The following is a 27,398-nucleotide window of genomic DNA, read 5'->3' on the forward strand; positions in this document are numbered from 1 at the left end:
TCACAACCTGTCAAAGTATTTTCCTTGTCTTTAATTCTGTCATAGCTCTCTCTGTAGAGGTTGTCAAAATAGCAGAAGACAAATCTGGCTGTGCCGAGTACTAAAAACACATGGAGCCCATCTGAGACTTGCCTGCAGAGCTGTGAAGACCAAGGTTGCTCACCAGTTCCACCCATGAACCCCAGGACCACTGCTGGGGACCCTTGACCATAGGATGATAATCTGAGACTCAAACCTAGAGGGACTCAGTAATAGCTGCTCCAGCTCCCCTGCCACACACAGAAGCCTTAACCTGCTCCACTGTGATCAGGTACAGGATAGAAACAAGGCCAGACTGATTCTGAGCCTTTTAAAAATGTACAGCCTCCTTCTACCCCTCAGCCACACACAATGCAGGCAGTATGACGGTTCCATTATACAGACAGGAAAACTGAGGCCCAGAGAGACCCAATGAGCTGCTCCAGGTCACACAGAGTGTTGGCTATGCAACCAGGATTTGCCTGCTGGCCCCAGGTGCTGCATGATGATGCCCCCAGGGCCTGTCTCTGCAGGAGGAAGAGTTCTAGGCCAGTTGCATCCCCATGAGCATTAATGGGGGGGATGTCTGATGGGCCAGAGAAGAAGGAGCTGCCATAGTCCCCGTGCCAGCGGGAGAGCCCAGGTGCAGTGGAGAGCCCCAGAGCTCATGCCTGGCTTGCCCCTGCCTGAGGAGAACCGGTAAGTATCTGGGCACCATTCGGGTGCCTGGAGGAAAGAGCAATTGATGTCACTGCCTGCTGGGTTGCCCTGAATGTTCCTCAGGGCAAGTGGAGCTGGCTGGAGACATGGAAGATGCCTTGAAGTGGAGGCAGATTCTCTGGCTCATCTGGAGAATGATATATTTGGTGAGAAGAGCTACCAGAGAGCAGGGAGGGGAAATGGGCATGAGGGTTGTCAGGGAATTCTCTGGACCTGAGGGATGCAAGGGCCAGCCCTCCTGGTGTCAAGGCAGGGGCAAGGAAGCTGATGTGAAGGAGGAGGCTGCAGAACCTGTGGGGCTGACCAGGGACCAGGGCAGAGTGGAGGAGTGAGGGGTGAGTGGGGCTTGGTTGCTATCTGACATTCTGTGAGAGGTGAAATACTGGAGAGTGGGCAGTGGGTGGTTTTGTTGACTTGCTTCTGGCTTTTTGTTAGCCCAAGATTCCTGAGACCAGAGTCTCATCACACTAACCCTGGGCCCCAGCATCCAGAGCAGGATCTGCCCTTGCTGTGGACATACATAGTGTAGAGTGAATGGAGGGAGGGAGGGGAGGGTGGTCCAGGGCCAGCCTTGAGTCACTGGGGATGTCTGGGTGGACAGGACAAGGAGTGGGCCTCCATAATGTGTCTCTCCACTCAGCCCCTGGCCCTGGGCTGCCTGGGAGGAGTCAACTTGGAGCTGGCAGCTGTGTGCCTCTCCCAATCACATAAGACCAGTGGCCCAGGTCACTCACCACCTCTGACCCTCAGAGGATGCCCTCAGATCTGTTTCCTCTTTTCTGTACCTCTCATCAGCTAATCAGCAGCTCTCAGCTGAGGTCCACTCTGACCACAGCTGCCACCCTCAGCCTCCCTGCACACACAAGTCTGGTGCCACCTGCCTGGAGCCCAGGGAGTGGACTTGTCTGTTGTGGCTGTCCTCTCCCACTGAGGTCAGGTCCACCTCCAGCTGTAGGCAGAGGTTTCTGGCATGGCTCTACATCTCCAAGGTTACCTCCTCTTGAACTTCCCTCTTAGAATTCACAAGAGACAGTGCAGAGTGGGCAGTGGAAGAAAGGCTGGTGCAGGGGGAGGGGAGGGACCCCAGCTTCCTGTCTGGGACAGCAGTGCCACTGAGGCCCTGGTTCCTACCTCTCAAGACACACCACTCCTCAAGGCATCTCCACTACAGAGTCCTGTGGACAGCCTTGAGCCTGATCTGACGCTATTGCTTTCTTTTCTTTCTTTCTTTCTTTCTTTCTTTCTTTCTTTCTTTCTTTCTTTCTTTCTTTCTTTCTTTCTTTCTTTCTTTTTTTTTTTTTTGCAGTGTTGGGGATGGAACCCAAGGCCTCACACACTCTAGGCACGCACTCTACCACTGAACTATGACCCAGCCTGATACTACTTCTTTGTAAGGACTGTGTACCAACAGGGTCATCAGAGATAGACAAGTGGCTTAAAATTGGTCTTCGTAGGCCAGGTGTGGTGGTGCATGCCTGTAATCCCAGCAATTTGGGAGGCTGAGACAAGAGGGCTGCAAGTTCAAAGCCAGCCTCAGCAAAAAGTGAGGCACTAAGCAACTCAGTGAGACCTTGTCTCTAAATAAAATACACACACACACAAAAAAAATAGAGCTGAGGATGTGGCTTAGTTGTTGAGTGCCCCTGAATTCAACCCCCAGTATCCCCCTCATACAAAAAAAAAAATTGGTCCTTGCAGAGCTCTTTCCAGGGTCTGTGTATTGCTTTCTATTAAAGTGGTTCAAGATGAGAAAATATTAAGAGCTCCTTCCCAACCATTCTGCATGTGAACATGCTGAGTCCACTGGTATTTTTCCCATCAGCATTGCTTGTTGTAACTGTGGTATGTATAGCAGAGAAGCCTTGACGCCTGTCTGAAGACTGTGAATTTCATTCTCTGGCCACAAAAGGATTAAAATGGGGAAGAACTACTTTCTTCTTTTTAAAATGACCTCATTTGTCTCCTCCTCTCAACACAGTAACTAGGCAGTGGTGACACCTTGTGGCAAATTCTGCATCTTGTCATTCCTGTGGCCTCAGCCTTGCCCAGTTCTAAGCCCTTCCTTAGGATTCTACTGCCCCCATACTCTGAGGCACTGGCAAAACAGCACTGTTTGATGTCTGTGGGCAAGTATTTCAGAGGACAAGAACACTTGAGACCTCAAGCAAAAAGCATCAAGAGGAGATTTCAGAAGAGTGGGGCAGGGAAGAGGCTGAGGCTACAGAGTGGTTGGCCCAGGGACACCTGTCCTTGTGTGGCACTACTTCCCTGCAGAAGGGAGTAAGGAGGACTTTGGGGGAAAGCTGCTGGCACATCATTTGTGGGGCTTTTTATTCTCCCTTCCTGCAGTCAGTCCTGACGTGGCCTCCCTTGACCATCAGATCCTAAGCAGACATGACCAGGGCAGCTGCTGCTTTTTGTCTGGATTGGGAGCTCCTCCTTAAGAACAGGTGCAGTCTATGACTCTCAGAGGATGACAAACATTTTGGCATTATTGTAGCTGCAGAAGTAACACTTGCCCATCATAAAACCACCAGCACACAGAGGTGAATAGAGAAGTGGAGTCCTCAGGACTGAGGTGCGCTAAGAAAGCAATCTTAAATACTTACCCATACTTCATTCTTTTGCACTGATCTATATTTCCTCCAGGTTCCATTGGCTTTCTGCCAAAAAAAGTCTTTTTAACATTTCATGTTGTACCTTTCTGTTGCTAAATTCTTTCAGCATTTTGGGTGTCTGGAAAAAAAAACTTTAGCTTTTAAAAAATAATAAACTTTATTTTACTTATTTATTTTTGGTACTAGGAATTGAACCCAGGACCACTTACCCACTGAGCCTCATCTCCAGTCTTTTTTTTATGTTTATTTTTTAAAATTTTAAGACAAAGCCTGACTAAGTTGCTAAGGCTGGCTTTTTGAACTTGCAATCCTCCTGTTTCAGCCTCCCGAGCTGCTGGGATCATAGGCATGTACCATCACATATTACAATAAACTTTATTTTTGAGAACAGTTTTAGATTTACGAAAACAAGCAGATAGTAGAGATTCTCTTTCTCTTCTGCCCATAGCTTCTCTTGTTAACATCTTGCATTGGTGTTACACATTGTTACAACTGAAATACCAATACATTACTATTAACTACAGTCTGCAGTTTATATTAGGGGTGCTTCCTGGTGTTGAGCTTGCTGTGAATTTTGACAGGTGTATAATGACAGGCATCTATTATTATATGGATAATACAGAATTCTTTCACTGTCCTAAAAATCTTCCATGCTCCACCTGTTCATTCTCTCTGCCCTGGTTCCTGGTAATCACTGACCATTCTACTTATTCAGAATGTCACGTCATTGGAATTCCACAGAATGCCTGTTGTCTTTTCATGCTGTTTTCTTTCACTTAGCAATGACCATTTAAACTTTATCCATGTGTTTTCAAGATTCCATAGTTCATTCTTTTTATCACTGGTTAATACTCTAGCTTTGGGGCTGGGGATGTGGCTCAAGCGGTAGTGCGCTCGCCTGGCATGCGTGCGGCCCGGGTTCGATCCTCAGCACCACATACCAACAAAGATGTTGTGTCCGCCGAGAACTAAAAAAAAATAAATATTAAAAAAAAATACTCTAGCTTATGGATATACCACAATTGTTTATCATTGACCCTTTGAAGACTGTGTTAACTACTTCCAAGTTATGAAGCTGTCATAGATATATGTTGTTGTGTATGCATAACAGTCATTTTATTTGTGGGCACAAATACTGGACCTTATGGTAAGACTGCCATATTGTCTACTTAAGTGGCCTTATTGAAAATCTGGCATTACCTCCAGCAATGGAAACTGCTGTTGCTCCTTGTCCTCCTTAGCATTTGGTGGTGTCAGTGTATCAGATTTTGGCCATTGTAATAGATGTGTGTTGGTACCTCATTGTTTTATAAATTTGCAATTCCCTAACTTATGATATTGAGCATCCATCTATATATTTACTCTTTTGAAGCATCTGTTTAGAGCTTTTGTAAATTTTAAAATTATATTGTTTTCTTATTGTTTTTAATTTAGAGTTCTTTAAAAGTCATTTATCAAATAAGTGATGAATATTTTCTTTCAGTACACTGTGGCTTTTATTCTCTTAACAGTTTCTTCCACAAAGCAGAATTTAAAATGAAATCCAACTTGCCAATTTTTTTCTCATGGGCTCACACATCTAAAGATTCATCACTGGGCCCGAGATCACTTAGATCCTCTCCTATATGATCTTCTAGAAGTTTCATGTGGAAAGTGACATCTGTATCTAGATTGTCCCCCTGGCCCTTTATGGTTTGTTAATGTTTAGCTGTTCCAGCATCTTTTATTGAAAAGATTGCCCTTTCTCCAGTGAATTTTTTGTTCCTTTATCAAAGAAGTACTGACAACATTTGTGTGGGTCTATTTCAGGGCTTTCTATTCTGTGCTACTCATCTAGGCATTTCTCCCCCCCTCCCCCCAATAGTACGCTGTCTTGATTATTGTAACTTTCTAATAAGTCTTGAAATCAGGTAGCAGCAGTTGTCCAATTTTGTTCTTTTCCATCATTAATGTGTTAACTATTCTGGGTCTTTTGTCTTCCCACATAAACTGTTTCTTTGTTAAACTGTATCATCATTCCCCCCCCTAATTCATATCACAATTCATTGCAGACTGAATGACTCTCTTACACGTCTTGACTCAGGAGTCTAGGCTCCTTCATCACATGATGCTACCATCTTCAATCTACAGTCTCCAAGCGTTTGGCGCGAAGGAGAGGTCATGGAACAGGCCTCAATTTCTCACTTGAACTGAAAGAACAAAACTGAAAGCAGTCTGGACAGGTGGCTCTGAACCAGGCTCAGGCAGCGTGTTCCTCTGCAGAGGCCCACACAAAAGCTGGTTCAGGTGTGGAGGCGGCCACCCCAGCCCAGCTCAGCTCTGTCCTGCTGCAGCGACTAGTCCTTCCCGTTCTGCACCACACGTGGCGCACCCCGACGCCCTGTTTCCTCATTTCTGCCTCTGTCCCTGCGAGTCACTTGCACAGGGGCGATGTCCTGGAGCCAACCTCGGTCCCCTCTCGGCCCCACCGCCCCTGCCGCCGGGCTCCGGCTCCACAGCTTCTCCCTCGTGCCCCGAGACAGAGGCCCCTTCTCCCGCCGACACCCCTCCCAGTGTCGTCTGCCCTCGAGGTCACTAGGCCGAGAAGGCAAAGACCCCAGGTGAGGCTCAGCCAGCTAGCCCTGCAAAACAACCCCCTCCACGGAGGCGTAGCCACTTTAAGCGCCCTCACCGTTGCCCCTTTAACCCGCGGCGCAGGCGCAGTGTGGCCGCGTCGCGCGCAGGCGCAGAGGCGGCGGCGGATGTTTACGGCGGCCGAGGTCGGAGCGGCGTCCGGGCCGCGGACGCCAGGGACGCGCCCGAGCAGCTGCCGTCGCGGCCCAGACCCGCGGGCCGCCGAGCGCGGAGGTAGAGCCTCCGCCGCCGCCGCCGCCGCCGCCCCGGTCCCGCCTCCTGCAGCCCCGCTGCTCTCCTCGATCTCCTGAGCGCCAGCCGTCTTCCTGGTCTCCCCGCGCCCCTCCCCTTCTCCGGGGAACGTTTGCGTCCTGGCGGCTCCCGGGAGTCTCCCCCCGCCAGCGCCTCCGCTCCCCGACGCTCCCTCCCCAGCACCCCTCCCCAGGAGCCTATGACTTCCCTCCCCAGCATCTCCCCTCCCAGCGCCCCCTCCCCATGATCTTCCCTCCCCAGCATCTCCCCTCCCAGCGCTCCCTCCCCAAGATCATTCCTCCCCAGGATCCCATGATCTTCCCTCCCCAGCATCCCCTCCCCATGATCCCGTGATCTTCCCTCCCCAGCATCTTCCCTCTCAGCGCCCCCTCCCCAGCATCTTCCCTCTCAGCGCCCCCTCCCCAGCATCTTCCCTCTCAGCGCCCCCTCCCCAGCATCTTCCCTCTCAGCGCCCCCTCCCCAGCATCTTCCCTCTCAGCGCCCCCTCCCCAGCATCTTGCCTCCCCAGCATCTTGCCTCCCCAGCATCTTCCCTCTCAGCGCCCCCTCCCCAGCATCTTCCCTCTCAGCCCCCCCCTAGCATCTTCCCTCTCAGCGCCCCCTCCCCAGCATCTTCCCTCTCAGCGCCCCCTCCCCAGCATCTTGCCTCCCCAGCATCTTCCCTCTCAGCGCCCCCTCCCCAGCATCTTGCCTCCCCAGCATCTTCCCTCTCAGCGCCCCCTCCCCAGCATCTTGCCTCCCCAGCATCTTCCCTCTCAGCGCCCCCTCCCCAGCATCTTGCCTCCCCAGCATCTTCCCTCTCAGCGCCCCCTCCCCAGCATCTTGCCTCCCCAGCATCTTGCCTCCCCAGCATCTTCCCTCTCAGCGCCCCCTCCCCAGCATCTTGCCTCCCCAGCATCTTCCCTCTCAGCGCCCCCTCCCCAGCATCTTGCCTCCCCAGCATCTTCCCTCTCAGCGCCCCCTCCCCATGATCTTCCCTCCCCAGCATCTCCCCTCCCAGCGCTCCCTCCCCAAGATCATTCCTCCCCAGGATCCCATGATCTTCCCTCCCCAGCATCCCCTCCCCATGATCCCGTGATCTTCCCTCCCCAGCATCTTCCCTCTCAGCGCCCCCTCCCCAGCATCTTCCCTCTCAGCGCCCCCTCCCCAGCATCTTCCCTCTCAGCGCCCCCTCCCCAGCATCTTGCCTCCCCAGCATCTTGCCTCCCCAGCATCTTCCCTCTCAGCGCCCCCTCCCCAGCATCTTCCCTCTCAGCCCCCCCCCAGCATCTTCCCTCTCAGCGCCCCCTCCCCAGCATCTTCCCTCTCAGCGCCCCCTCCCCAGCATCTTGCCTCCCCAGCATCTTCCCTCTCAGCGCCCCCTCCCCAGCATCTTGCCTCCCCAGCATCTTGCCTCCCCAGCATCTTCCCTCTCAGCGCCCCCTCCCCAGCATCTTGCCTCCCCAGCATCTTCCCTCTCAGCGCCCCCTCCCCAGCATCTTGCCTCCCCAGCATCTTCCCTCTCAGTGCCCCCTCCCCAGCATCTTGCCTCCCCAGCATCTTGCCTCCCCAGCATCTTGCCTCCCCAGCATCTTGCCTCCCCAGCATCCCTCCCCAGGATCCCATAAGCTTCCCTCCTCATGATCTTCCCTCCCAGTGCCCCCTCCCCATAATCTTCCCTCCGGAGCATCGCCTCCCTAGGATCCCATAATCTTCCCTCCTTAGTGTCCCCTCCCCATGATCTTCCCTCCCCAGCGTCTTCCCTCCCAAAGTCTTCCTTTCTCCAGCATCTTCTCCTCAGTGCCTCCTCCCCAGCGCCCCCTCCCCAGAGGCTCTTCCCAGCATCTTTCCTCCCCATGATGTTCTCTCCCCAGCCTCTTCCCTGCCCCACATTACGTCCTGTGGGTCGTGTCCTCCCCTGCTCTGTGCTAGTTGGGATCAGCTTACTCAAGGCCCACAACAGCCTGTCCTTGCATAAGTAGTTCTGAAGCGAGTGGGTAGTAGGTACAGTTTGAAACAAATTTTACCTTGAATCTTTTCAGAAAATAGAATTGGCCTGAGCAGTAGGAAAAGGTCTTAAGTAGTGACAAGGAGAACTTGTCTGGGCTGGGTTCCTTTGTTCTTCTCTTCAAATTTGTCAGCTGAATATCAGCCTCTTGCCACTCTTGTGCCTACAGAGGTTGTCTTTGTTCTTGTCAGCAAGAAATGGCTAAAGCAAATGCACTTGGTAGCCTGTCATTCAAGAGTGAGGGATGCTGGATGCCTATAAAGGCTCAGGAATTGTGGCTGCCTATCCTTTTAAGGTGGTGGGGTTTTCCCTGGCCCCACTGGTTCCTCAACTGGGATGTGGCTGGGAGAGTGTTTTGAGAAACCAGTTTTTCTCGCTCTCTTTTTCTCTGAGAAACCAGTTTCTCTCTCTCTCTCTCTCTCTCTCTTAGAAACCAGTCTCTCTCTCTCTCTCTCTCTCTCTCTCTCTCTCTCTCTCTCTCTCTCCTTACAATTCCAGTTTTTAGAAAGCTTTCCTGTGTGTTTAGTAGTAACTGTTTCCAACATGGACCACTGGTTAGGCTTTTCTCCATGAATAGGAACTTTTAAGGACTCTGGTTCTCAAGAGAAGCCCATTTTCCATCATTCTGCCCTCGGGATATGTGCTTTTGAGTCCCTATCCCCAGCTCATCCTCTTCATAGTTCCTTTAAGAAATGACCTCCAGATTGGACCATGGGACCTCCTTGTGAAGATTGCCAAGACCAATGTAATTAGGAATGCCCACTTCCATAACCACAGCTCTACTCGTGTTGATATAGCCACAGTCACAGACCTTCCCTTGTGGCTGTAGCTCAGTGCATCTTCTTCTTGTTGGTCACTACTGGGCAGGAACTGTATTAAGGATTTCAGCAAACAGTAAAGTACAATCAAGGGCAGCATCCTAAAAGTGCTTTTCCATTAGTTTGAGAAATTGGATTTAACTGTTGCAGTGGTAGGATTTGGTTTGGTGAGGACATCTTCATGTTGTGGGTATTTTTGGTGGGTTGCATGATGACTGATTACATCCATGTCTGCAGTTAGCAGTGATCTATCCTTAGGAAGGAGTGTTGGATTATAGGATAAAGCCAGTAAGAGTACCACACCCACTGTACCTGTGGGTAGGGTTGCCCTGATGGTCAGAGGGTTAGCAAGACATTTCAGGTAAAGAGTGTTGCTACTCTGTCAGTTGCATTGGTGTAAAAAACACAGGGCTAAGACCACAAGGTCCTGGTTTTGACTGCATGCCCTGGCTTTATGATGGTGAGCCAGGTAACTGCTCTTCTCCAACTCATTTATGTGAGGTCACATCTGGCAGGTGGCACCACTAGAAAGGTGGTAGCTGTTTTTCTAAATAGCTGCCCTTTGATATGGAATAAACTTTCAAAGTGAGGAAAAGTTCAAAATAAATGGTACTTAGTGAAAATGAAGCATGCCTAATGTACAGTTTGTGCTATCTCATAAAAAGAAAAGAGCAGTGTTGAGATACAGTGACAGAGCATTACATACAGGCTTTGGGGTAAAGAGGTGGCTTTCCTGACCCGACACATAGTAGGGTATATGGCTTTCTAAATAGGCCATTAAGAGTCCCAATGCAGGACTCCACTGTTGATCAGTGAACAGAATTGTCACTGATTGTGACAATTGACTCTGCCAGGCTAGATAGGGGTGTTGCTTCAGAATGAAGCCGCTCATCCAGGATTAAACCCAAATGTTAGCACATAATCCCCGTTTAAGTTGTCTAGCATGGCTGTCATGGAACTGTGGCTCTGAAACAGCTTCAAATGGGGCTGATGTGTAGTATTTGAATTGTGGTTTGAAGTCTCATGTTCAGCCCTCAGATATTGATCATGGAGATAGGTAAATAGAAGAGACACATTTTGTTCACCTGCTCTAAGAGGCTGGAGATTCACACAGGTGGTGTTTGTATTCATTCTGGCTAACTGCTCTTCTACAGTTGTCTGCCCCAGTGTTTCCTTGCTGCCCTCATTCTATAGTTGGAGACCCACAGGACTGAGAGGGAGCACTGCAGAGTGTTTGAATTACTCTCTCTGGGGTGGTCTTTTCCCCAGAAGTTGCACCTGAGTCACCATCTTGTGTGAAGTAAAGCTAGGCTTTGGAAAAGGTGCCTGGGGCCAGGATGAACTGTTTTAGGAGGAGTAGGAGCACTCCAGGTGAAAGAGCATTTCCCTGTGCAGTAGATGAGGACTCAGTGTTGCAGAAGTTGGGCTGAAAGGTGACAGGCAGGTGCTGCACATTTTCCTCCCTGAAAGTAATTTGGGAGAAAGTAAGAAATGCACTTTTGGGAGAGTTGGAGAACTGCATGGTGCATTCAAAAGTGGGAGAGGGGAGTTCTGGTAGCTGCTGATCCTGCTCCCTAGCTTCAGCTTTGAAGTTCATTTTGTGCTTATTGCAATAGGTGTTTGCCACAATGTGTTCTCTTTGGGAAGAAAGTTTTGTTGATATTTTGTCCAAAAATTGAACATCAGAATACCCAAATGAACACATTGGATGTGCTTGACTTAAGTGGGTCTTTTTGTGTGTAGAGGTGTAGAATTACCAGACAAAATTTAAGACACCACTTAAATTTGAATTTCAGATAAACATCATTTTTTTTTTTTTTTTAGTATTATTGGCTCGACTTTCTAATTGAACTGGGCTTTTCTTCTAAATCTGGTATCTTTCATCTAAATCTGGAGGGTTGGGTAGTTAGACAAAACATTTCATCTGTATTATTTCCAGAGGTTGAGAATTTGAATTTGGTATATTTAGATCTTTTATTGTTTTGATCTTATTCTTAATGTAAATAATTCTTTGATTTTGGTTCTAGTCTTGCCTGAGTGTAATTCTGAACATGGGCGGTGCGGTGAGTGCTGGAGAGGACAACGATGAGCTGATTGATAATCTGAAGGAAGCCCAGTATATCCGGACGGAACTGGTAGAGCAGGCTTTCCGAGCTATCGATCGTGCAGATTATTATCTTGAAGAGTTTAAAGAAAATGCCTACAAGGACTTGGCATGGAAGCATGGAAACATTCACCTCTCCGCCCCATGTATCTACTCAGAGGTGATGGAGGCCCTGGATCTGCAGCCTGGGCTCTCGTTTCTGAACCTGGGCAGTGGCACTGGCTACCTCAGCTCCATGGTGGGCCTTATTCTAGGTGAGTGTAGAAGGAGAGTGTGCAGCTTCCTGGATCATTGCCTGAGGTTGCTCTCTTTGGGCATAAAGTACAGTCTACTAACTGCATGTCCTGTGAGAGACTTGGCCTCCCCGACACTTGCCAGAAGTGTCGTCATGGTATGGTGGGTGGCCGGATGACATGCACCCATGAGTCCCAAGTTCTTAGGGCCTCTCTCCTGTCTCTTCTCACTTTCAGCCTGCAGTCTGTCATGCCGATGCACCACCAGGAGAGGAGGGTAGATCTTGAACTTGTGGTTTCTTGACTTAACCACTGTGTTCCCTTTACTCCTTTCCCCTGAGAGTCATTATGGTCCTTGGTAGTTTAAGTTCTTCTAAGTAGTTTCTGTTTGTTTTAAGTTTGATACTAAAAGAGTAATACCTGTAAGTTTATATACTTTTAAATAAACTTTAGGAATGGAAGTAGTTTCATAGGTTATCTTACTTGAAGCCATTTAGCTCATTTTCCTGAACAATTTGTGGCAATCATGTGGGAATAAGGCCATTTCTAATATTTATAATATTAGAGGGGGGATCAGATATCCAAGGGTTTACTGAATGTTTGCCCTGTGTAAAATGCTACACTGGGGGAAAGATGTGTGCTCTTACTCTGAGTGAGGTGGGATATGTTTGCCAGGGAAATGGAAGGAGTGGCTCTGTGCTATGAGAGATAGTCTGAAGAGGAATTGGGCTGGGTTGCTATAGCAAGCTGAGTGGGAGACCCTGGATGAGGCCGGTGTGGTGTGGCTACAGTTGGCGTTTTTTGATATTGGATCTGACGGCATTTGCTGTTGGACTGTTTGTGGTTATGAAAGAAACATCAGGAACATCCATAGTGTGTTGGGTGTGGGCACACTCCTGTAGTCACAGCTACTTGAGAAGCCAAGGAAGTGGAGTCCCTTGAGCCCAGGAGTTTGAGACCAGCCTGGGCAATGCAGCCAGATTGTGTTTCAAAACAAAACAAGGATGTTCACAGTGGTCTAAGTATTTGCAGTATGAAATTCTGAATATTAAGAACGGCTTACAAGTCAGGGAGAACTCACCACCATGTATGTCAGAGTCCCTGCTTTTTGTAATTGTTGTCACTCTGGAGAACCCTAAGTCACAATTGATTTTTTGTGGATATGGAATAAAAAGTTTGGATTCTTTTTTAAGTTTGTGAACTTTGAAATTTGGTGAAATTTGAGACTGGTCACTTGGCTCTAGGTTATAGATAGTTGTCTTCAACTTTTAAAGTGTGTACGGTTTTGTTTTTAACTCAATCTTCTTACCTCAGTTTGTTTTGGTTGAGATTGTTGTGGTTGTCATGCTTTGAGAGCACAGTGCCCAGTTGATTTATCATTTTTAAACTTGCCAGTTATAGTCTCCCTCCTCATATCAGAACAACTGAAGGAACCTTGGCTAAACTGGTGTTTTTTTGGGAAGTAGACTTTAAAACTGATTAGATTAGAAATGCTATTGATAGGAGAAAGATGCTTGGAAAGCCTGACTCTAGCAAGCCTGGGCTAGCCTGCTGCTCTGGATGCCCTAGAGGTAAAGAAGAGAGTGCCTGCAGCTTGATGCTGTATCCTAGACACCCTAGATACTGTTGCTTCTCCTTTCTGGGTCCCCTGGGTATTGGGAATTACACTTGAGTCTGCAGGAAAGTGTGTGTCTTCTGCTGTGGTGAGTGGGGCAAAGCAGCTCAGTTCAGAATCTTGGCTATTTGCATCCAGATGCCCCAGTGTATTTGGCCTTTTTGCCACCTCACACACCTTACTCCAGAGATCAGACCTTGTTGGCCTTCCAGCACCTGTGCACACTAGGTCTGGGTCTCCTTTGGTGCGGTGGCCCTCCTGACCCCACTGCCTTCCCCTGGTTCATCCTATCTCACCTGCCTCCCTGTGCTATTCTGCAAGCTCCTCTCCCCTTAGCCACAGTTCTCCTTTACTTCTTTCTTACCAGTGAGGGGTGGATGGTGGTTCATGAGATAACATGCCTGAAGGAGGGGCTTGTATGTGGGAGCTGCTCTGCTTGGAGGGGTCTTGCAGTCTGACCACAGTATGTGTGGTACCATGTCCTGAGGCACTACCCTGCCCACCATATCATGCTTCTCTGCTAGTGGAGGATCTGTTACTGCTGTTTGGTGGGTGAGCTGCTTGGGAATAGGGACCATGTCCTATATCTACTACTAAATAGAAGTAACTACTTAGCATTTTCTAATTTTTTTTTCTTTTTGGAGATATGGTATTGCTAGGTTGCTCAGGTTGGTTTGGAACTTGTGGGCTTAAGGGATCCTCCTGCCTCTGCTTCCCAAGTGCTGGAAAATCAGGTCTAGTGAATGTTTGACGCTGAAGTTGGGGGATTAATGAGAAAAGGAAGGGGGGTCAAGTGCACACAAGCTAGACTAATGCGGATTCAAGTCAGTGATTGGCAAGGGTCTTAAAATTTGAAACACTTTAAGGTTTGATGTTGTAACTAGCAAACATAGTACTTCTCAGGAAGAGTGTCTTGATGAGGGAATGTTTAGCAGCAGCTAAAGATGTGTGAGAGATACTAAGAGAAAAGAGTAGAGGCTTGGCCTGGGGAGAGGGCTGTCCAGATGTATCCAGGAGCCAAAGTGCAGATATCAGGTACACGGACATTTGCTCATTCATCAGTATTTCTGTTAAGCTGTGGGTTTGAGTACCACTCAAACAGTGCCACATACACTGTGAGTGCAGTGTGTATGTCTAGTTATAAAATCCTACATGCTCAGGGGTTTGCTCATGTTGAGTTTTAGTGATGGGTAAGGTGAAGCATGGAGTTTGGTGGACTTCTATATCCATGTCCACCTCCAGGTAAGCACCACCCAGAACAGTGTGCAGAGAAGGTGCTCACGCCCTGCCCTCGTGCTCTGTCTTCCTTTGCATTGCTGAATTGAGCCTGGGTTGAACTTGGTGTACAGAGGTGTAAGCTGCTTGTAAAGTGTTCTCTGCTTGCCCCAAACTAATCTAGAAGCATGTTTACAGGAGGGAGTGCTTTTCCTCATCGTGTGGGCTTGTGAATAGTCTCACAGTTTTATTTCAAATTGTGGAAACATAGCCAGAATTGGTGGCACACTCCTGCAATTTCTGACAATCTCCTGAGGCAGGAGGATTACAATTCAAGGTGAGCCTGGGCATCTTAGACACACTCTTGTCTTCAAAAATAAAATAAAAAGGGCTGAGGATGTGGCTCAATGCTTGCCTAGCATGCACAGGCCCTGTGTTCTCTCTCCAGTACATCCAGAAAGCAAGCATACAAACGAACAAAAAAACTTATGGATACATTTCTTGTGATACAAAAAATGTCTCATTGTGGGGCTGGGGTTGTGGCTCAGCAGTAGAGTGCTGCCTAGTATGTCCTCCTTCCTTCCTCACCCTAGTTATTCTAATTGTTATTACAATTATTCCCCCTAGGTTTTATCCTCAGCACCTCATATAAATAAATAAAATAAAGGTATTGTGTCCAAGTGCAACTAAAAAATAAATTTAAAAAATGTCTCATTGTGCCTTTTAATAATAGTTTTATTCTAACGATAATTAAAACCTGTTTTGTGAGAATTATTAAAATGCCTATATCTAAGTGTTTTGGGGGACCTCTTAGTGGGAAACAGAATTGCTCTAATGCTGCCTCTGGACAAGCACAGCTGAGGCCTCTATCTGTCCCATTTGCATGTTTACTTTTCCTCTGTAATTTAGTAGGAAGACCCTGAGCTCTTGGCTCCCCCACCCCATTTTCAAATGATTCTTGTTTGAGAGCAAAGAGACCTGAGCATCTGTGTTGTGAATGGGGCTGCTGTATACATGGAAAAAGTGGCTTGAGGGGTTTAGGCCTGCCATTGTGCTAAGACAGCAAAACCTTTTGGGTTTTTGCTGGATGTGGTAACCACACCTGTCCTAGCAACTTGGAAGGCTAAGGCAGGAGGATTACAAGTTCCAGGCTAGCTTAGGTAATTTAGCAAGACCCTGTCTCAAAATAAAAAATAAAAAGGGCTGTGGTGTGGCTCAGTGGTAGAGCATTCGTGGGTTTAATCTCCTGTAAAAACCAAAAACCAAAAACCTTGTGAGTTTATATATAATACATGCTAAGTTAGATGTGTTGCAATTAATGAAGTAGAAAAAGCAAGCAAGTGTTCTTTCTCTAGTGCTAAAAACTTTTTTATTCTGAAACCTTTTAGGTCCTTTTGGTGTGAACCATGGGGTGGAGCTACATTCAGATGTTATAGAGTATGCAAAGCAGAAACTGGACTTCTTCATCAGAACAAGTGATAGCTTCGACAAGTACGTCAGACACTGGAGGGTGTGAAATAGAATTTGAACTTTGGTCAGAGAGAAGTTGGCTTGAGTGTGCAGCTGCCTGCAAGCATGCCTGAGCTGTGTTGGGATGATCCCAGGTCATCCGGGTGCCTCTTCTGATTGTTTTTATATTCTGTAAGGACTTTAGGTTTTCTGATTCCTGTGTAAAGACAGTTTTTCATTAGTACGAGAAGAAAACAAAAATTTTTCTTGCTAAATTTTCGTGTTTCCAGTATAAACAACTTTTTATCACAAAATTGTTTGTAAAATACAGTTGTTCCTTTTGTCTTTAAACAATTTATATAACTACTTTTTGCCACTTTAGGATAAGGCATCGAAGTTCTTATTTTAGGAATTAGACTTTTTAGGGAAACAATGTGCTTTTTCCTTCTCTCCCTCATCAAGCCGTCCAGCCGACCTTGACTATAGGCCACTTTAAACTTGGGGCATGCTCATGGTGTTTACTTGCACTGTGTGGGTTTTGGAATCGTGGCTTCAGCTCCTGGCTCATAGTTCTCTGGGTTGTACAGTGAACCATAATCTGAGATCAATATGAATTTTTGTATGGTCTTATGGCAGTATGGTACAGTCACTTAAAGAAAATACATTTTTCTTTCCAGGTTTGACTTCTGCGAGCCCTCCTTTGTTACTGGCAATTGCCTGGAGATTTCCCCAGATTGTTCTCAGTATGATCGGGTGTACTGTGGGGCAGGTGTGCAGAAAGAACATGAAGAGTACATGAAGAGTCTTCTCAAGGTTGGAGGAATTCTGGTCATGCCCCTGGAGGAGAAGGTCAGGCTCCCTGCAGCTGACATTTTGTGCCCTGTCTGCCAAGGTCTCCTCTGCATTTTATGTAGATATACTCTAGTAACAGCTTCCACCATCTCGTGAGCTAGGAGACAGGCAGTCACAGGCATGGTGTTGGGCCAGCTCTGACTTAGATGTGTGGCCCTCCCTGTTCCTCTTTTCCTTCTCTCTCTCCTCCTTCTCACTCCTTTTCTCCCCTCCTCTTTTCTTCCCTCTTCTCCTCCTTCCTTCCTCACCCTAGTTATTCTAATTGTTATTACAATTATTCTAATACCAGAATTGTAATTTATAAAATTATCATAATTATTTCATTTTGTTAGTCTGCTTGTTAAGTACCTTGGTGGTGAGTACTTTATAAGAATCTCTGCTTCCTGGGAGTCTTGTTCCAAGGCTCTGGTTTGGCCATGCATGTTTGTGTGTGTTTAGGTACTGTGTTTCATTGGGAAAAGAGATTATAATAAATGGGCATGTCAGTCAGGTGTGAATTGGTCCTTAGGAGAAATTTCTGTCAGTTACAAAGAACCAGGAAAAAATAGAAATGTTATAAATTAGGAGGTTGTGCACTTTTGTGCAATTTTTAAATATTAGCATTTATTTTGTTCCAGAAGTAATACCCATTTTAGAAAATCTGGAGAATATGAACTGAGAAGAACTGCTCATAATCTTAATCTAATGACTATTAGCATATGATTCTTGTAATACTTTTATTTTACTTATTTATTTTTTTGGTACTGGGGATTGACCCGGGGATGGGGGGGGGTTGCCACTGAGCTACATTCCCAGCCCTGTTTAATTTTTGAGACTGAGTCTCAGATCTCATTAGGTTGCTGAGGGTCTGGCTCAGTTGCTGAGTTTGGCCTTGGACTTGTGATCCTCCCTTCTCAGCCTCCCAGGCTACTGGGATCACAGGCCTGTGCCAACGCACCTGACTTAATTCTTTTGATTTGTGCTGCTCCTCTTTCAAAAAGATTATTGAACACACTGGTTATGACTGACATTGTTTTACCTATCAGAGTCCAGGAAAGTGATTCTAAGTCGTCCACTATTCTGTATCATTTTGGTGCCTACACCGAAATGCTTGTTGAACTGTTTATTACTGGCTACAACTTTCAAGCATTAGATGCTGTGTACTATCTCACTATTACTCTTTATTATAAAGACATTAGTGAATGCCCCTAAGTTTAAAAATTGTAAATATTTTAGTATGTAACTACAAAAGATAAAAGCTGTTTTTAAAAACATTGTTATAAGACCATTTGTAACATTAATAGCCAGTAGCCATTGTAACTTGTTAATATCTTCAAATATCCAGTTCATTTTCAGATTTTCCTTATTGACTGAGAAATTTCTTCCCTATAGGTTGTTTGAAACGGGATCGTGTTTAAGGCTGGTGTGATGCCTTTGGTTTGTACAACTCTGAAGTGCTTTTAGGTCTAGAGGTTCTTGCATCTTTCACTTTCATTTTTTCTTTGCAGCTTATTGGTTCAAGGACTTGCCTTGATGTGTCCTGTAGACTTTCCTGCAGTCTAGGTTTTGCTGTCCTCTGTTTTTTCTGTGTTGCTGGTTGGATCTAGAGACCTGATTAGGGTGCTGTTCGATATATTTTGGGGAGAAGAGCACAGGAACATCTGCCAGGTATTGAAATATGCAGTCATTGTTTGGTACCCATCCTCTGTTCAGGATGCCCACATCTGCAGATGCTTAGGCCTCTCATATAAAATCACGTATCGGGCTGGGGTTGTGGCTCAGCTGTAGAGCACTCACCTAGCATGTGCAAGGCCCTGGGTTCGATCCTCAGCACCACATAAAAATGAATAAATAAAACAAAGGTATTGTGTCTATCTACAACTAAAAAATCAATATTAAAAAAATCATATATCATGTCATTGGCATATAGCTGATGTACATCCTCTGGTCCCATACAACACTGATACAATGTAAATGCTTTGTAAATAGTTGTATACTGTATTGTGTACAGAATAAATGACAAGAAAAAAATATGTACATGTTTGGTAACATTGTTTCCCTGAGTGTTTTGATATGTGGTTGGTTGAATTTGTGGATGCAGAAGCCTTGGATGCAGAGAGCCAGCCTGACTTTTGTGTGTAGGCACATCAGACCTGTTGTCTATTTTTTCTGATGCTTGTGGCCATGATTTAGAACCTGATGGATTATTTCATTAGAAACTGTAGAATAATACCCTTTTGATTTTATCATTTCTTCTTTATTTAGTAGCTATTGTACTTCTATGAAGAGAAAACCTCTCATTACTAATTAGATTCCCCTAAGGTAACTTTATACAAGAGAGAGAGGATAAATTTTGATTCTTAACTTTTATTTATTAATTTCTCAATAATTTGATCCTCTAACATCTGCCAAAGGTAGTGATCACTGAGGTTTTGCTTGCATTTTGCCATCTTTATGCATTCCTAGATTGAACGGGCCTCATGTTTTAGTACTGGTGTGATTCCCGCCTGTCTCGGGCCAGATACACCCTCTGCCTCTGTGATGGCTCTGCTGCTTTCTGGTGAGAAAAGGCATTGCAGCCTCAGTCTGTAAGGTTTTGACCTGAGGGTTGATATGTTGGTGGGAGTTGGTGTTGAGAGGCCACAGCTGGGGCCCAGAGTGCTCATTGACACGGGGCTGTGTGTGCAGGGATTTGTGGAGCCAGACAGTTTTGCTTGGTGTGGAGATAGAGTGCACTGTGGGTTCGTACTGGCAGCTTCCAGGCAGATTTCAGAACCAGGGACTTTCTGAGGAGCCAGTCTTGGCCACAGTGCCACCCTTCTCTCTGCTGCTTGTCTACCTGCAGTGACAGTGCCACCCAAACTAGTTCAGACCTGTTCAGATCTTACTGCTACCCATCCCTCCGCCCCCCACCCCATGCCAGGGCTCAAGCCCAGGGCCTCCACAAGCCAGGCAAGTGGTCCACCACTGAGCCACACCCCGGCTGAGATTTTACTTCTGACGCACAGCTTACTCCTTTCCTTTCAGTTTTTAGGGGTTACCATTCTAGGTGTGTCCTTCCTGAAGTGGTTACGAGGCTCCAAGTCTAAACAGGGACTTTTTTTCCTGGGCTTGTCCCTCGTACCCTTGCCTGTGGTGACCACTGTGTGGTGTGCTTTTAGTATAAATCTCTTTGCTTAAAAAAGTACGCAGGCAAACTTCTTCCTAACCCTCCTTCAGTGCTCCCACTGTCTGCCCACCCGGCCATGTGTGAACAGGATTTGTTTTTGTAGTTTTATTTATTTATTTTTTGTAGATATTGTATCTATTATTTCTAAGTATTTGGTGTTCACTGTATCTGGAAATTCTTTGCCCCTTCCTGTTGTCTATTTCTAAAACCTTTTGTTGGTATAGAATGAATATGGTTTAGTGACGGCACTTTGGCTCACTCGTCCTCTGCTGTCACTGACAGTGCTCCCAGGAAGGCCTGTGTGTACTCCTCTTTGTGATGTGACTGTCCTTGTATCTTCTCCAGGTACAATCTCACAGATATTTTAGTATGTAACTGCAAAAGACAAAAGCTCTGCTTCCTCACAAGTAGAAGTGCTTGCTCAAGGCTGTGTGCTGTAAGCTTTGCCGCTTCAGACAGTGCGGGCAGTGCAGTGGGAGTGCCGTGTGCTGGCTGCCACTGCCTCTGAGGGCTTGGGCACCTGTCTCCTCTGCTCTTTCCGCTCAGTGTTGTTGTGAACATTTCTCGCTTACACAGGTGATGTTATCACTCTGCTTTGTGGTAAAAATGCACTAGATTTTTCATTGGAATCATTTTATCTCCACATAATTTTGAGGATTGTGGACATAGTTATGATATTTATAATATTTCTTCTGTTCATCTAGAATATGAAATGGGGGTTTATAGTTTTATTTAAGGTCTCACACATCATTCATTGATTATATTTAAATATTTTATATTTATTATAGCTAGAAATTCTTTTTAAAAATATCAAAGGGCTGTAGTTGTAGCTCAGTGGTAGAGCACTTGCCTAGCATGTGTGAGGCACTGGGTTTGATCCTCAGCACCACATAAAAATAAACAGAACAAAGGTGTTGTGTCCATCTACAACTAAAAAAAATTAAAAAACTTTTTGCTAGTATATGAGAAAGTAATTAACTTGTTGATATTTATAGTACATGGGCCAGGTGTGGTGGCACATACCTGTAATCCCAGCCACTCAGGAGGCTGAGATGGGAGGATTGCTAGTTCAAAGCCAGCCTCAGCAACTCAGTGAGACCCTGTCTCTAAGTAAAATGCAAAATAGGGCTGGGAATGTTGGCTCAGTGGTTAAGTACTCCTGAGTTCAATTCCCAGTACAAAACACACACACACACACACACACACACACACACACTACATGGCTACTTAACCTTTTATAGGATTTGCCAGCTTAGATATTTTCAAAAGACTAACATCTAATTTTAGCATGATCAAAAATAGTACCGTGACCTGTTTAGGCTGTTTGGAAACTAGCCTAGGTGGCAGCTTTGCTGTCTGATTAGGTTTTCTGGCCCTTATCCTCTATTTCAGAAAAAATGTCTTGACAGTCAACACTACAGTGTATCACCACCAAATTCCTGTGCACTGTGGGGGGCCGTCAGGACATTTCTCCAGAAGGAGCAGAGTAGTCGCCCAGGTGTCCAGAATGACATGGAAAGTTGAAGAGTCCAGGGGCAGCCATGCCTGCCCTTGGTACTTTTCCTGCACCCTAGTTGTGGCCAGGATTCAGGATTGGGTGTGGCTGGGCTGGGGTGGGGTTGTGCATTTTCAGTTACTGTTCCTAAAGTTAGCCCCTCTTCAACCTCGAAGAGCCCAAGAAAGATGTCTTATGAGAATCCCCACTGTTCTCATCTCTGGTTATTTTCTCCCACTGTCCTTTCTCTAGTTTCTCTGTCACAGATACTTTCTGTAAACAGAGGTGTGTCTGGGGCCTTGGGTAAATTCCATCTTAAGAATTTTTCTAGGAATACTCATGAGCTGTACTCATGCAATACCATGTTATGGTCCATGTTGTCAGGCAGTTTTACTTTAGTGTATCTGTTTTATTTATTAGAATGATTGCACTCACAAGCTATCTGGTAGACAAATTTTTTGGATATTCTCATTTTTGTCTTTGGGATAGTTGACCAAGATAACGCGCATAGGCCCTTCTGCTTGGGAAACCAAAAAGATTCTGGCTGTTTCCTTCGCTCCTCTGGTCCAGCCCTGCCACTCGGAGTCAGGAAAGTCCAGACTTGTCCAGCTACGTGAGTAAATGCACTGTATTTGACGTACAGATCTTTTAATCTCATTAGAAATTCAAAAGGAAACAAGATTTATAAGAAAATTGGATGTTCACTCCCCACTGGAACCTTAAGATTGTACAGGGGGTTTTAGGCATTTAAAAATTATAACCTGTTTGTTTCCCATCTTAGGTTATTTTAGGCTTCTTTTAAATCTGTTAAGGGCTGCTACTGGTCATGCCATTGATAGCAGTGGATTCTCAGAAAGGGAGCTAGCTGGTCCTGCCTGTGAACACTGAAACCGCTTGACTCGTTTACCGGGAGAGAGTGATCACACTTGAACCTGCTGCCACCTGGGCAGACCAAGGACGGACAGTGTCCATGCTCCTCTGCCATTGTGGGTGGGGCTTGCTGTGAGCCTTTGCATTTCCCTTCTTCTGGGTGCAGAGCGAAGAGGAGCTGACGCCAGAGTAGCATTTCTCCTAGGATTTTATGATTTAAACAGTTCACACAGAAATGAGAGTTCCAGCTGATGTGATTTAAAAAAGAGAGAAAGAAAATATCACACATAGTTCCAATACCCAAAGACAGTATACTTTAGCAAATTCCTTCCAGAAATATTTTTCAGATTGAGAGGAATCATTATCAAGTAATTATACTTTTCTAGTCATATGACATAGATTGGTCCTTAAAATTTGATAACAAGCAACAGTGGAAGCAGCAATAGAAGGGGCTTAGAGGGACCAAGGAAGGTTGGATAGAAGGTGGTGGTTGTGCTTGGTCTTGAGGTAAAAAGGAATTCCCTAAAGAGAGGAGGAGGGGAGGAAAGGTCTTTGCAGAAGCAGGGCAAAGTTAAAAGTGCATATTCCCAATGTGGTCGAACGTGGGCATTTGGGAGAAGCTGGACTGGTGTGTAGGTAGATCTGAGTTCACCAGGAGGCTGTGGAGGGCCACCAGACATTCAGGTGCAGCATGTTGCCTGCAGGGGGAGTCTGTCAGATGCATGTTCTAGAGATCTGAGCAGCATGGAAACTTCTCGCAGATGCTGCTGTTGGTAAGGGAGGTTGCTAGAGCAGAGTTTGGGAGGGCAAGGGCTCTTTTGGAGTGTTTATGAGACTTTTTATTGGTCTTATTGAAAGTGTTTCTGTGGGAGGCAGAATCAGCCCTGGATAACAGTCCTGATGGCAAGTTGGCTGTCTGAGATGCTTGCTCTGAGGGAGGCCTTCAAAGCCAGTGCTGGTGGTGCATAGTCACCTAATGGTGCTTAGGGTTCCCAAAGTAAGAAAGATACTCTGAGCTTCTGTCTTCCTGGGCCAGAGTTTCCTAGATAAGTAAAGCCAATGGAGACAGTGGGGTAGGAAACTGGCAAAGATAAAGCCAGTGTACCTGAGGGTGTGTAGCTGGACATGCCCCACTCGGGTCACCTCTCAGCTGGGTGGATAAGCAGGCAGGCTAAAGACCAGAACCAGTCAGGATGCTGTGGGCTCTGCAGTGAGAAAGGTTCAGGGGTGCAGACCTTTCTGAGGAAGGACATGGGAGCCTGAGGTGTCCCTTTTGTGTTGAGGCTATTGTTTGGGCCTGGACTAGAACCTGGGGAGCTGGTCTCTTATGTAAAGCCTCAGAATGGATGTGAAACCAGGGACACAGGCATGCCAGGAAAGGAGGATGGTGGACATTGGAGCCTTAGGGAACAACACTGGGGGTGGCAGGAGGAGGGATTGAGACCTAGGGATAGCTGTCCCTGTGGTGTCTCAGGAGCTGGGTGGCCATGAGAAGAGCCCTGTGTGCTGCTGTGCATGTTCACTGTGTGCCAGTGTCACTCTGCCCCAGGTGCCAGATGATCTTTTTCCTTGTTGTACTCTGGGGATTTTGTTTTTCTCCACTTTAATAAAAAATTTCCTCTTATCTACTTTAACAAGAAACGGAACAAATACTCAGTTTATAAGTTGCTAGAACAGTGTTAAAATAGATGGAAGAATGTTAGCTCTGCTGTGTAACCCTGCATGGGTTAATACATGAATGAACACAGTAAATGGTGACAGCTTGTCAGTTAATTCTGCCAATGACCGGAGCCAGGCAATATTACTTTCTCTCCTTTTCATTGTTAAAAATTAGTGTACCTGAACTTGCTTTGGGAAAACCCCAGAATGCAGATGAGAGCACTTATCAACACTTGCTTAAAAGGTGCTCCCATTCTGCAGTGCTTGTGAATAGCCAGTGAGTTCAGGTGCCATTAGGTTCGCACCTTCAGGCTTTGTGGTGTTGGCTCAGACCCTCTTGCCCTCTTGCTGTTTGCAGCACCATTGGCTGTCCGCAGCCTCCAGGACTTGGCCCGCATTGCCATCAGGGGCACCATCAAGAAGGTCATTCATCAGGAAGCAGCGAGCAGAAGTGGAAGTGGACTGAAGAACACACCTCGGTGTAAACGAAGGAGGGTCCGCCGCCGTAGAATGGAAACAATTGTCTTTTTGGACAAAGAGGTCTTTGCTAGTCGTATTTCCAACCCCTCCGATGACAACAGCTGTGAAGACTTGGAAGAAGAGCGGAGGGAAGAAGAGAAAACCCTGCCAGAGACCAAGCCAGACCCTCCAGTGAACTTCCTACGCCAGAAGGTCCTGAGCCTCCCTCTGCCAGACCCCCTGAAATACTACCTGCTTTATTACAGAGAAAAATAAACTTCTATTTGAAGGGAGAAAGCGAGGAAGAGCCGATTGGAGTCTGATTGTACCGTCTGAGGTGTCTCCTGGGAGCAGATGCCGTGGGAAGGGGACTGCTGTACTCATCCGTGTCGTAGTTTTCTTTTTCTTTGTGTCTCTAAAGTTCTGATTCAGTGCTGTGATTTCTTTAAACATGATCTGACAGGATATACGCTGCATAGAAGAGTGTTTTCCTCAAGTCAGGAGGCTTGGTTTAGCTCTGCTAAAACACTGAAGTGCAGCAGAGACGATGTTCTGCCGACTGGCCCCCCACCCCCCAATCCCCTGCAGGTGCATGCACACATCAAAGTGCACCTGAAGCAGAATTGCCTGTGGGAGGTGAAGCTCAACTTTGTAAATATATGAAATCTTTTCTCAGTGTGATGTACCACTGCCCAGGTTTGAATTTTATGGTACTGGCCTCTTAATTACTGGCACTGAGTTTTGTTGAACTTGGTTTTCTAGAGGGGAGACATTATTGAAACACCCTCCCTTATTTTAATCAACTTAATTAAATCTTATGTGAGTTGTCAACTGTAATTTTTGAAAGGAAAAATTGTGTGTGGGGGAGCAGGAATAAAAACATCAAACTGCCAGCTGTCTTTTTGGAATTTCAAAGAACTTCCAAGAGTGTTTTTCTGACCCCTTTTGCTACCTAAATTGTAAAGAACCACTGTCATGTGATTTCCTGAAGCATATCCTGAAAACAAAACAAGCTCTTTATTTACATGTGTAAGTAATACATCAAAGTGCTTCTGCCCTGCCCATCGGGATGATGGTTTATCTCACGTCTTTAAAGACCATGATGGATTCCATGGTGTTGGCTTGCCCAGTCCTCAGCAGGTAGAAAGTAGACTAGGGAGCGTTGCAGACAGCTTGTGCTGCTCGACTTCAGTTTGCTGTCTCTCTGTGATCACATTAGAGTATTGATTCATAGATTTATCTTTTATAATTCTAGAGAAAAAGAGATTTGTTAGTTTTGTAAGTTTTCTTAACAGATGTATGTATTTTGGTAGCTCCATTGCATTAGAACAGTTCAGCTCAGTGATTTGTGAGATCCACCTTCTCTAGGCCTTGTTTTGAGAGCTTTCTATCAAGTTGTGGGTCTAGCAGTCAGATGGCAAAATGATTTGAAGTTACTGATTCCATTGCTGATTCTAAAACATTGGCTGTTGTTAAAGAATTTTTTTTTTTTTTTTTTACCCAAGAATAGACTAGTGTAAACTGTTAATAATGAGTGCATGTGCTGACGTAGGGTCAAGTGTCCCGGTGTTGGTTCATCTTCCCCAGCACGAGCTGACTCACAGGGAAGACTTTGCTGTCTCTCTAGGTATCGTAGCTTGACTGGTTATTTTGGATCTTTTCTGCTTTTTGATTTTTAACACAATATAGTCTGCATGTGTAGCTGGGAAAACATATTGCCCTAGATTGGTAAATATACACTCTTTAAGGAAAGTCAGTTTATAGTTTTTACCTGCCTTTTAACTCAGAACCAGGCTTCATTGTTTCAGAGAGAAATGCATGATTTAAGTTTACTTGCTGATACTTTGTAGTTTGCAGATCCTGTTGACACTATTCTCATTGATGTGTAGGCTTCTATGTACATGGAAATCTGTGGACATGATATTAAAGAATGATACCTGTGAAATGTTACATTAGGTGGCTTGGCTGATTTTCCCCCCTATAATTATATATGGAGTGCATTTTTAAAAAACCACGTTTGCCTTTATGCTAGATTATAAAAATCACTATAATACATAAGAGATGTTTCCCCTATATGTTAAACTTTTTCTAGCATTTTGTGTTTATATTTTGTTGGTTTGTGATTTTTAAACCAGAATTCAGTTAAAAATATAGTTGTAATATATGTGAGAAATAGGTTGGTGTAAAGGAAAATTGTAAGTAAGTTTTCTTGTGATTAAGCACCTCACACCAGAATTCACCATAACACACACTTTGTTTCCAGAGGTGTCGTCCTGTAGTTGTATTGTCAGCAAGGCCGTACCATCGTGTCCTGATGGCTCTTTACTGTTAGGTTCTGTGTTTTCACACAACTTACCTGAAAAGTGGTAAAAGCCATAGATCTGTGCACAACAAGTATGTAATATGAGAGTCAGCATGTACATAAAAATCCTTTCTCCAGCCTGGAAATCCAAGAAATTTGAAACAGTGATTTTAATGAGCTGACATACATGAATAAACACAGTGAATAATAAAGGTAGTTATGATGTTTTACTCTCAGCATTGCTTCTGTGTCCTGTGTCCTGCATTCTTCAAAAAAAAAAAAAAATCTCAAAAAATACTCCTTTCCCCTTCATTAGTGTATGTTTCTTCTCACCAGGTACTTGGATTGCTTGGTTCTGCAGCATTTATAGTGGATGTAGGGAAGGCCAACCACTGTTCCTAGTTAATAAATGAATAGGCAACTCGAAACATACTTTGAAGAATGTCTGTTAGATGTTTTGACACAATTTCCCCTTATTCTGAGGATGTGAAAGGATAGCATGTGTCTTAAAGTACAGGAAAGTTTTTATTATTTACTTCAATTAGTGCAGTCCATATAAAATTTTATATTTGTATGTAAATATTTAAGAATGTGCTATGTGGAAGTTGTATACCATGAAGGTGAAATCTTATTTCAGAGACTTACATGAAAAACATAAAAATGTAAAGAATAAGTGAACCAAATGGATCCAGGGATCTGAACTTGAGGTCCCAACAGGAACAGGCTGAATGGTGTGGTGGAAAACAAACAGGTAGGGATCATTGAGAATCTGTAGCTCCACCAAAGCAACAAAAATGGTCAGAAAGTTACCTACTTTTAAATATTGGGGATCTAATCAATGGGCAGGACCCAGGTGAGAGCTCTAACGTAATTACAGGAAGAAGACATTTTTGCTTGCTGGCCTTGATGAGTGGGATCAGGGGTTGAGAGTCAAGGATCAACATTAAGGTC

General features: G+C 45.5%; 1 protein-coding gene across 5 annotated transcripts; it reads left to right on the forward strand.

Moving 5' to 3' along the window:
* Positions 1-6,090: 6,090 nt before the first annotated feature.
* Pcmtd2 (protein-L-isoaspartate (D-aspartate) O-methyltransferase domain containing 2) lies at positions 6,091-26,684 on the forward strand. Of its 5 annotated transcripts, XM_077800260.1 has the most exons (7): positions 6,121-6,203; positions 11,074-11,404; positions 15,602-15,704; positions 16,340-16,511; positions 19,887-20,007; positions 21,647-21,770; positions 24,045-24,268. In XM_077800260.1, the coding sequence occupies exons 2-7, from the start codon at positions 11,098-11,100 to the stop codon at positions 24,169-24,171; spliced, it is 954 nt and encodes a 317-aa protein (XP_077656386.1). In that variant the 5' UTR covers positions 6,121-6,203; positions 11,074-11,097; the 3' UTR covers positions 24,172-24,268. The 5 variants fall into 5 exon arrangements, with proteins under 5 accessions (XP_077656387.1, XP_077656386.1, XP_026269285.2 ...); XM_026413500.2 differs by lacking the exon at positions 19,887-20,007 and having other exon boundaries at positions 24,045-26,684; XM_077800258.1 differs by lacking the exons at positions 6,121-6,203; positions 19,887-20,007 and adding an exon at positions 7,639-8,224 and having other exon boundaries at positions 24,045-26,684.
* Positions 26,685-27,398: the final 714 nt, after the last annotated feature.

This window comes from Urocitellus parryii, chromosome 6 (genome assembly GCF_045843805.1).
Source record: "Urocitellus parryii isolate mUroPar1 chromosome 6, mUroPar1.hap1, whole genome shotgun sequence".
NCBI classification, from domain to species: Eukaryota; Metazoa; Chordata; class Mammalia; order Rodentia; family Sciuridae; genus Urocitellus; species Urocitellus parryii.

What these genes read in the sequence shown, in the direction of transcription:
- Pcmtd2 (XM_026413500.2), top strand. Translation starts at nt 11,098, where the DNA reads ATGGGCGGTGCGGTGAGTGCTGGAGAGGACAACGATGAGCTGATTGAT. An exon ending in CATGGTGGGCCTTATTCTAG is followed by an intron (nt 11,405 to 15,601) that starts GTGAGTGTAGAA and finishes GAAACCTTTTAG; the next exon opens with GTCCTTTTGGTGTGAACCAT. An exon ending in TCATGCCCCTGGAGGAGAAG is followed by an intron (nt 16,512 to 21,646) that starts GTCAGGCTCCCT and finishes TCTTTGGGATAG; the next exon opens with TTGACCAAGATAACGCGCAT.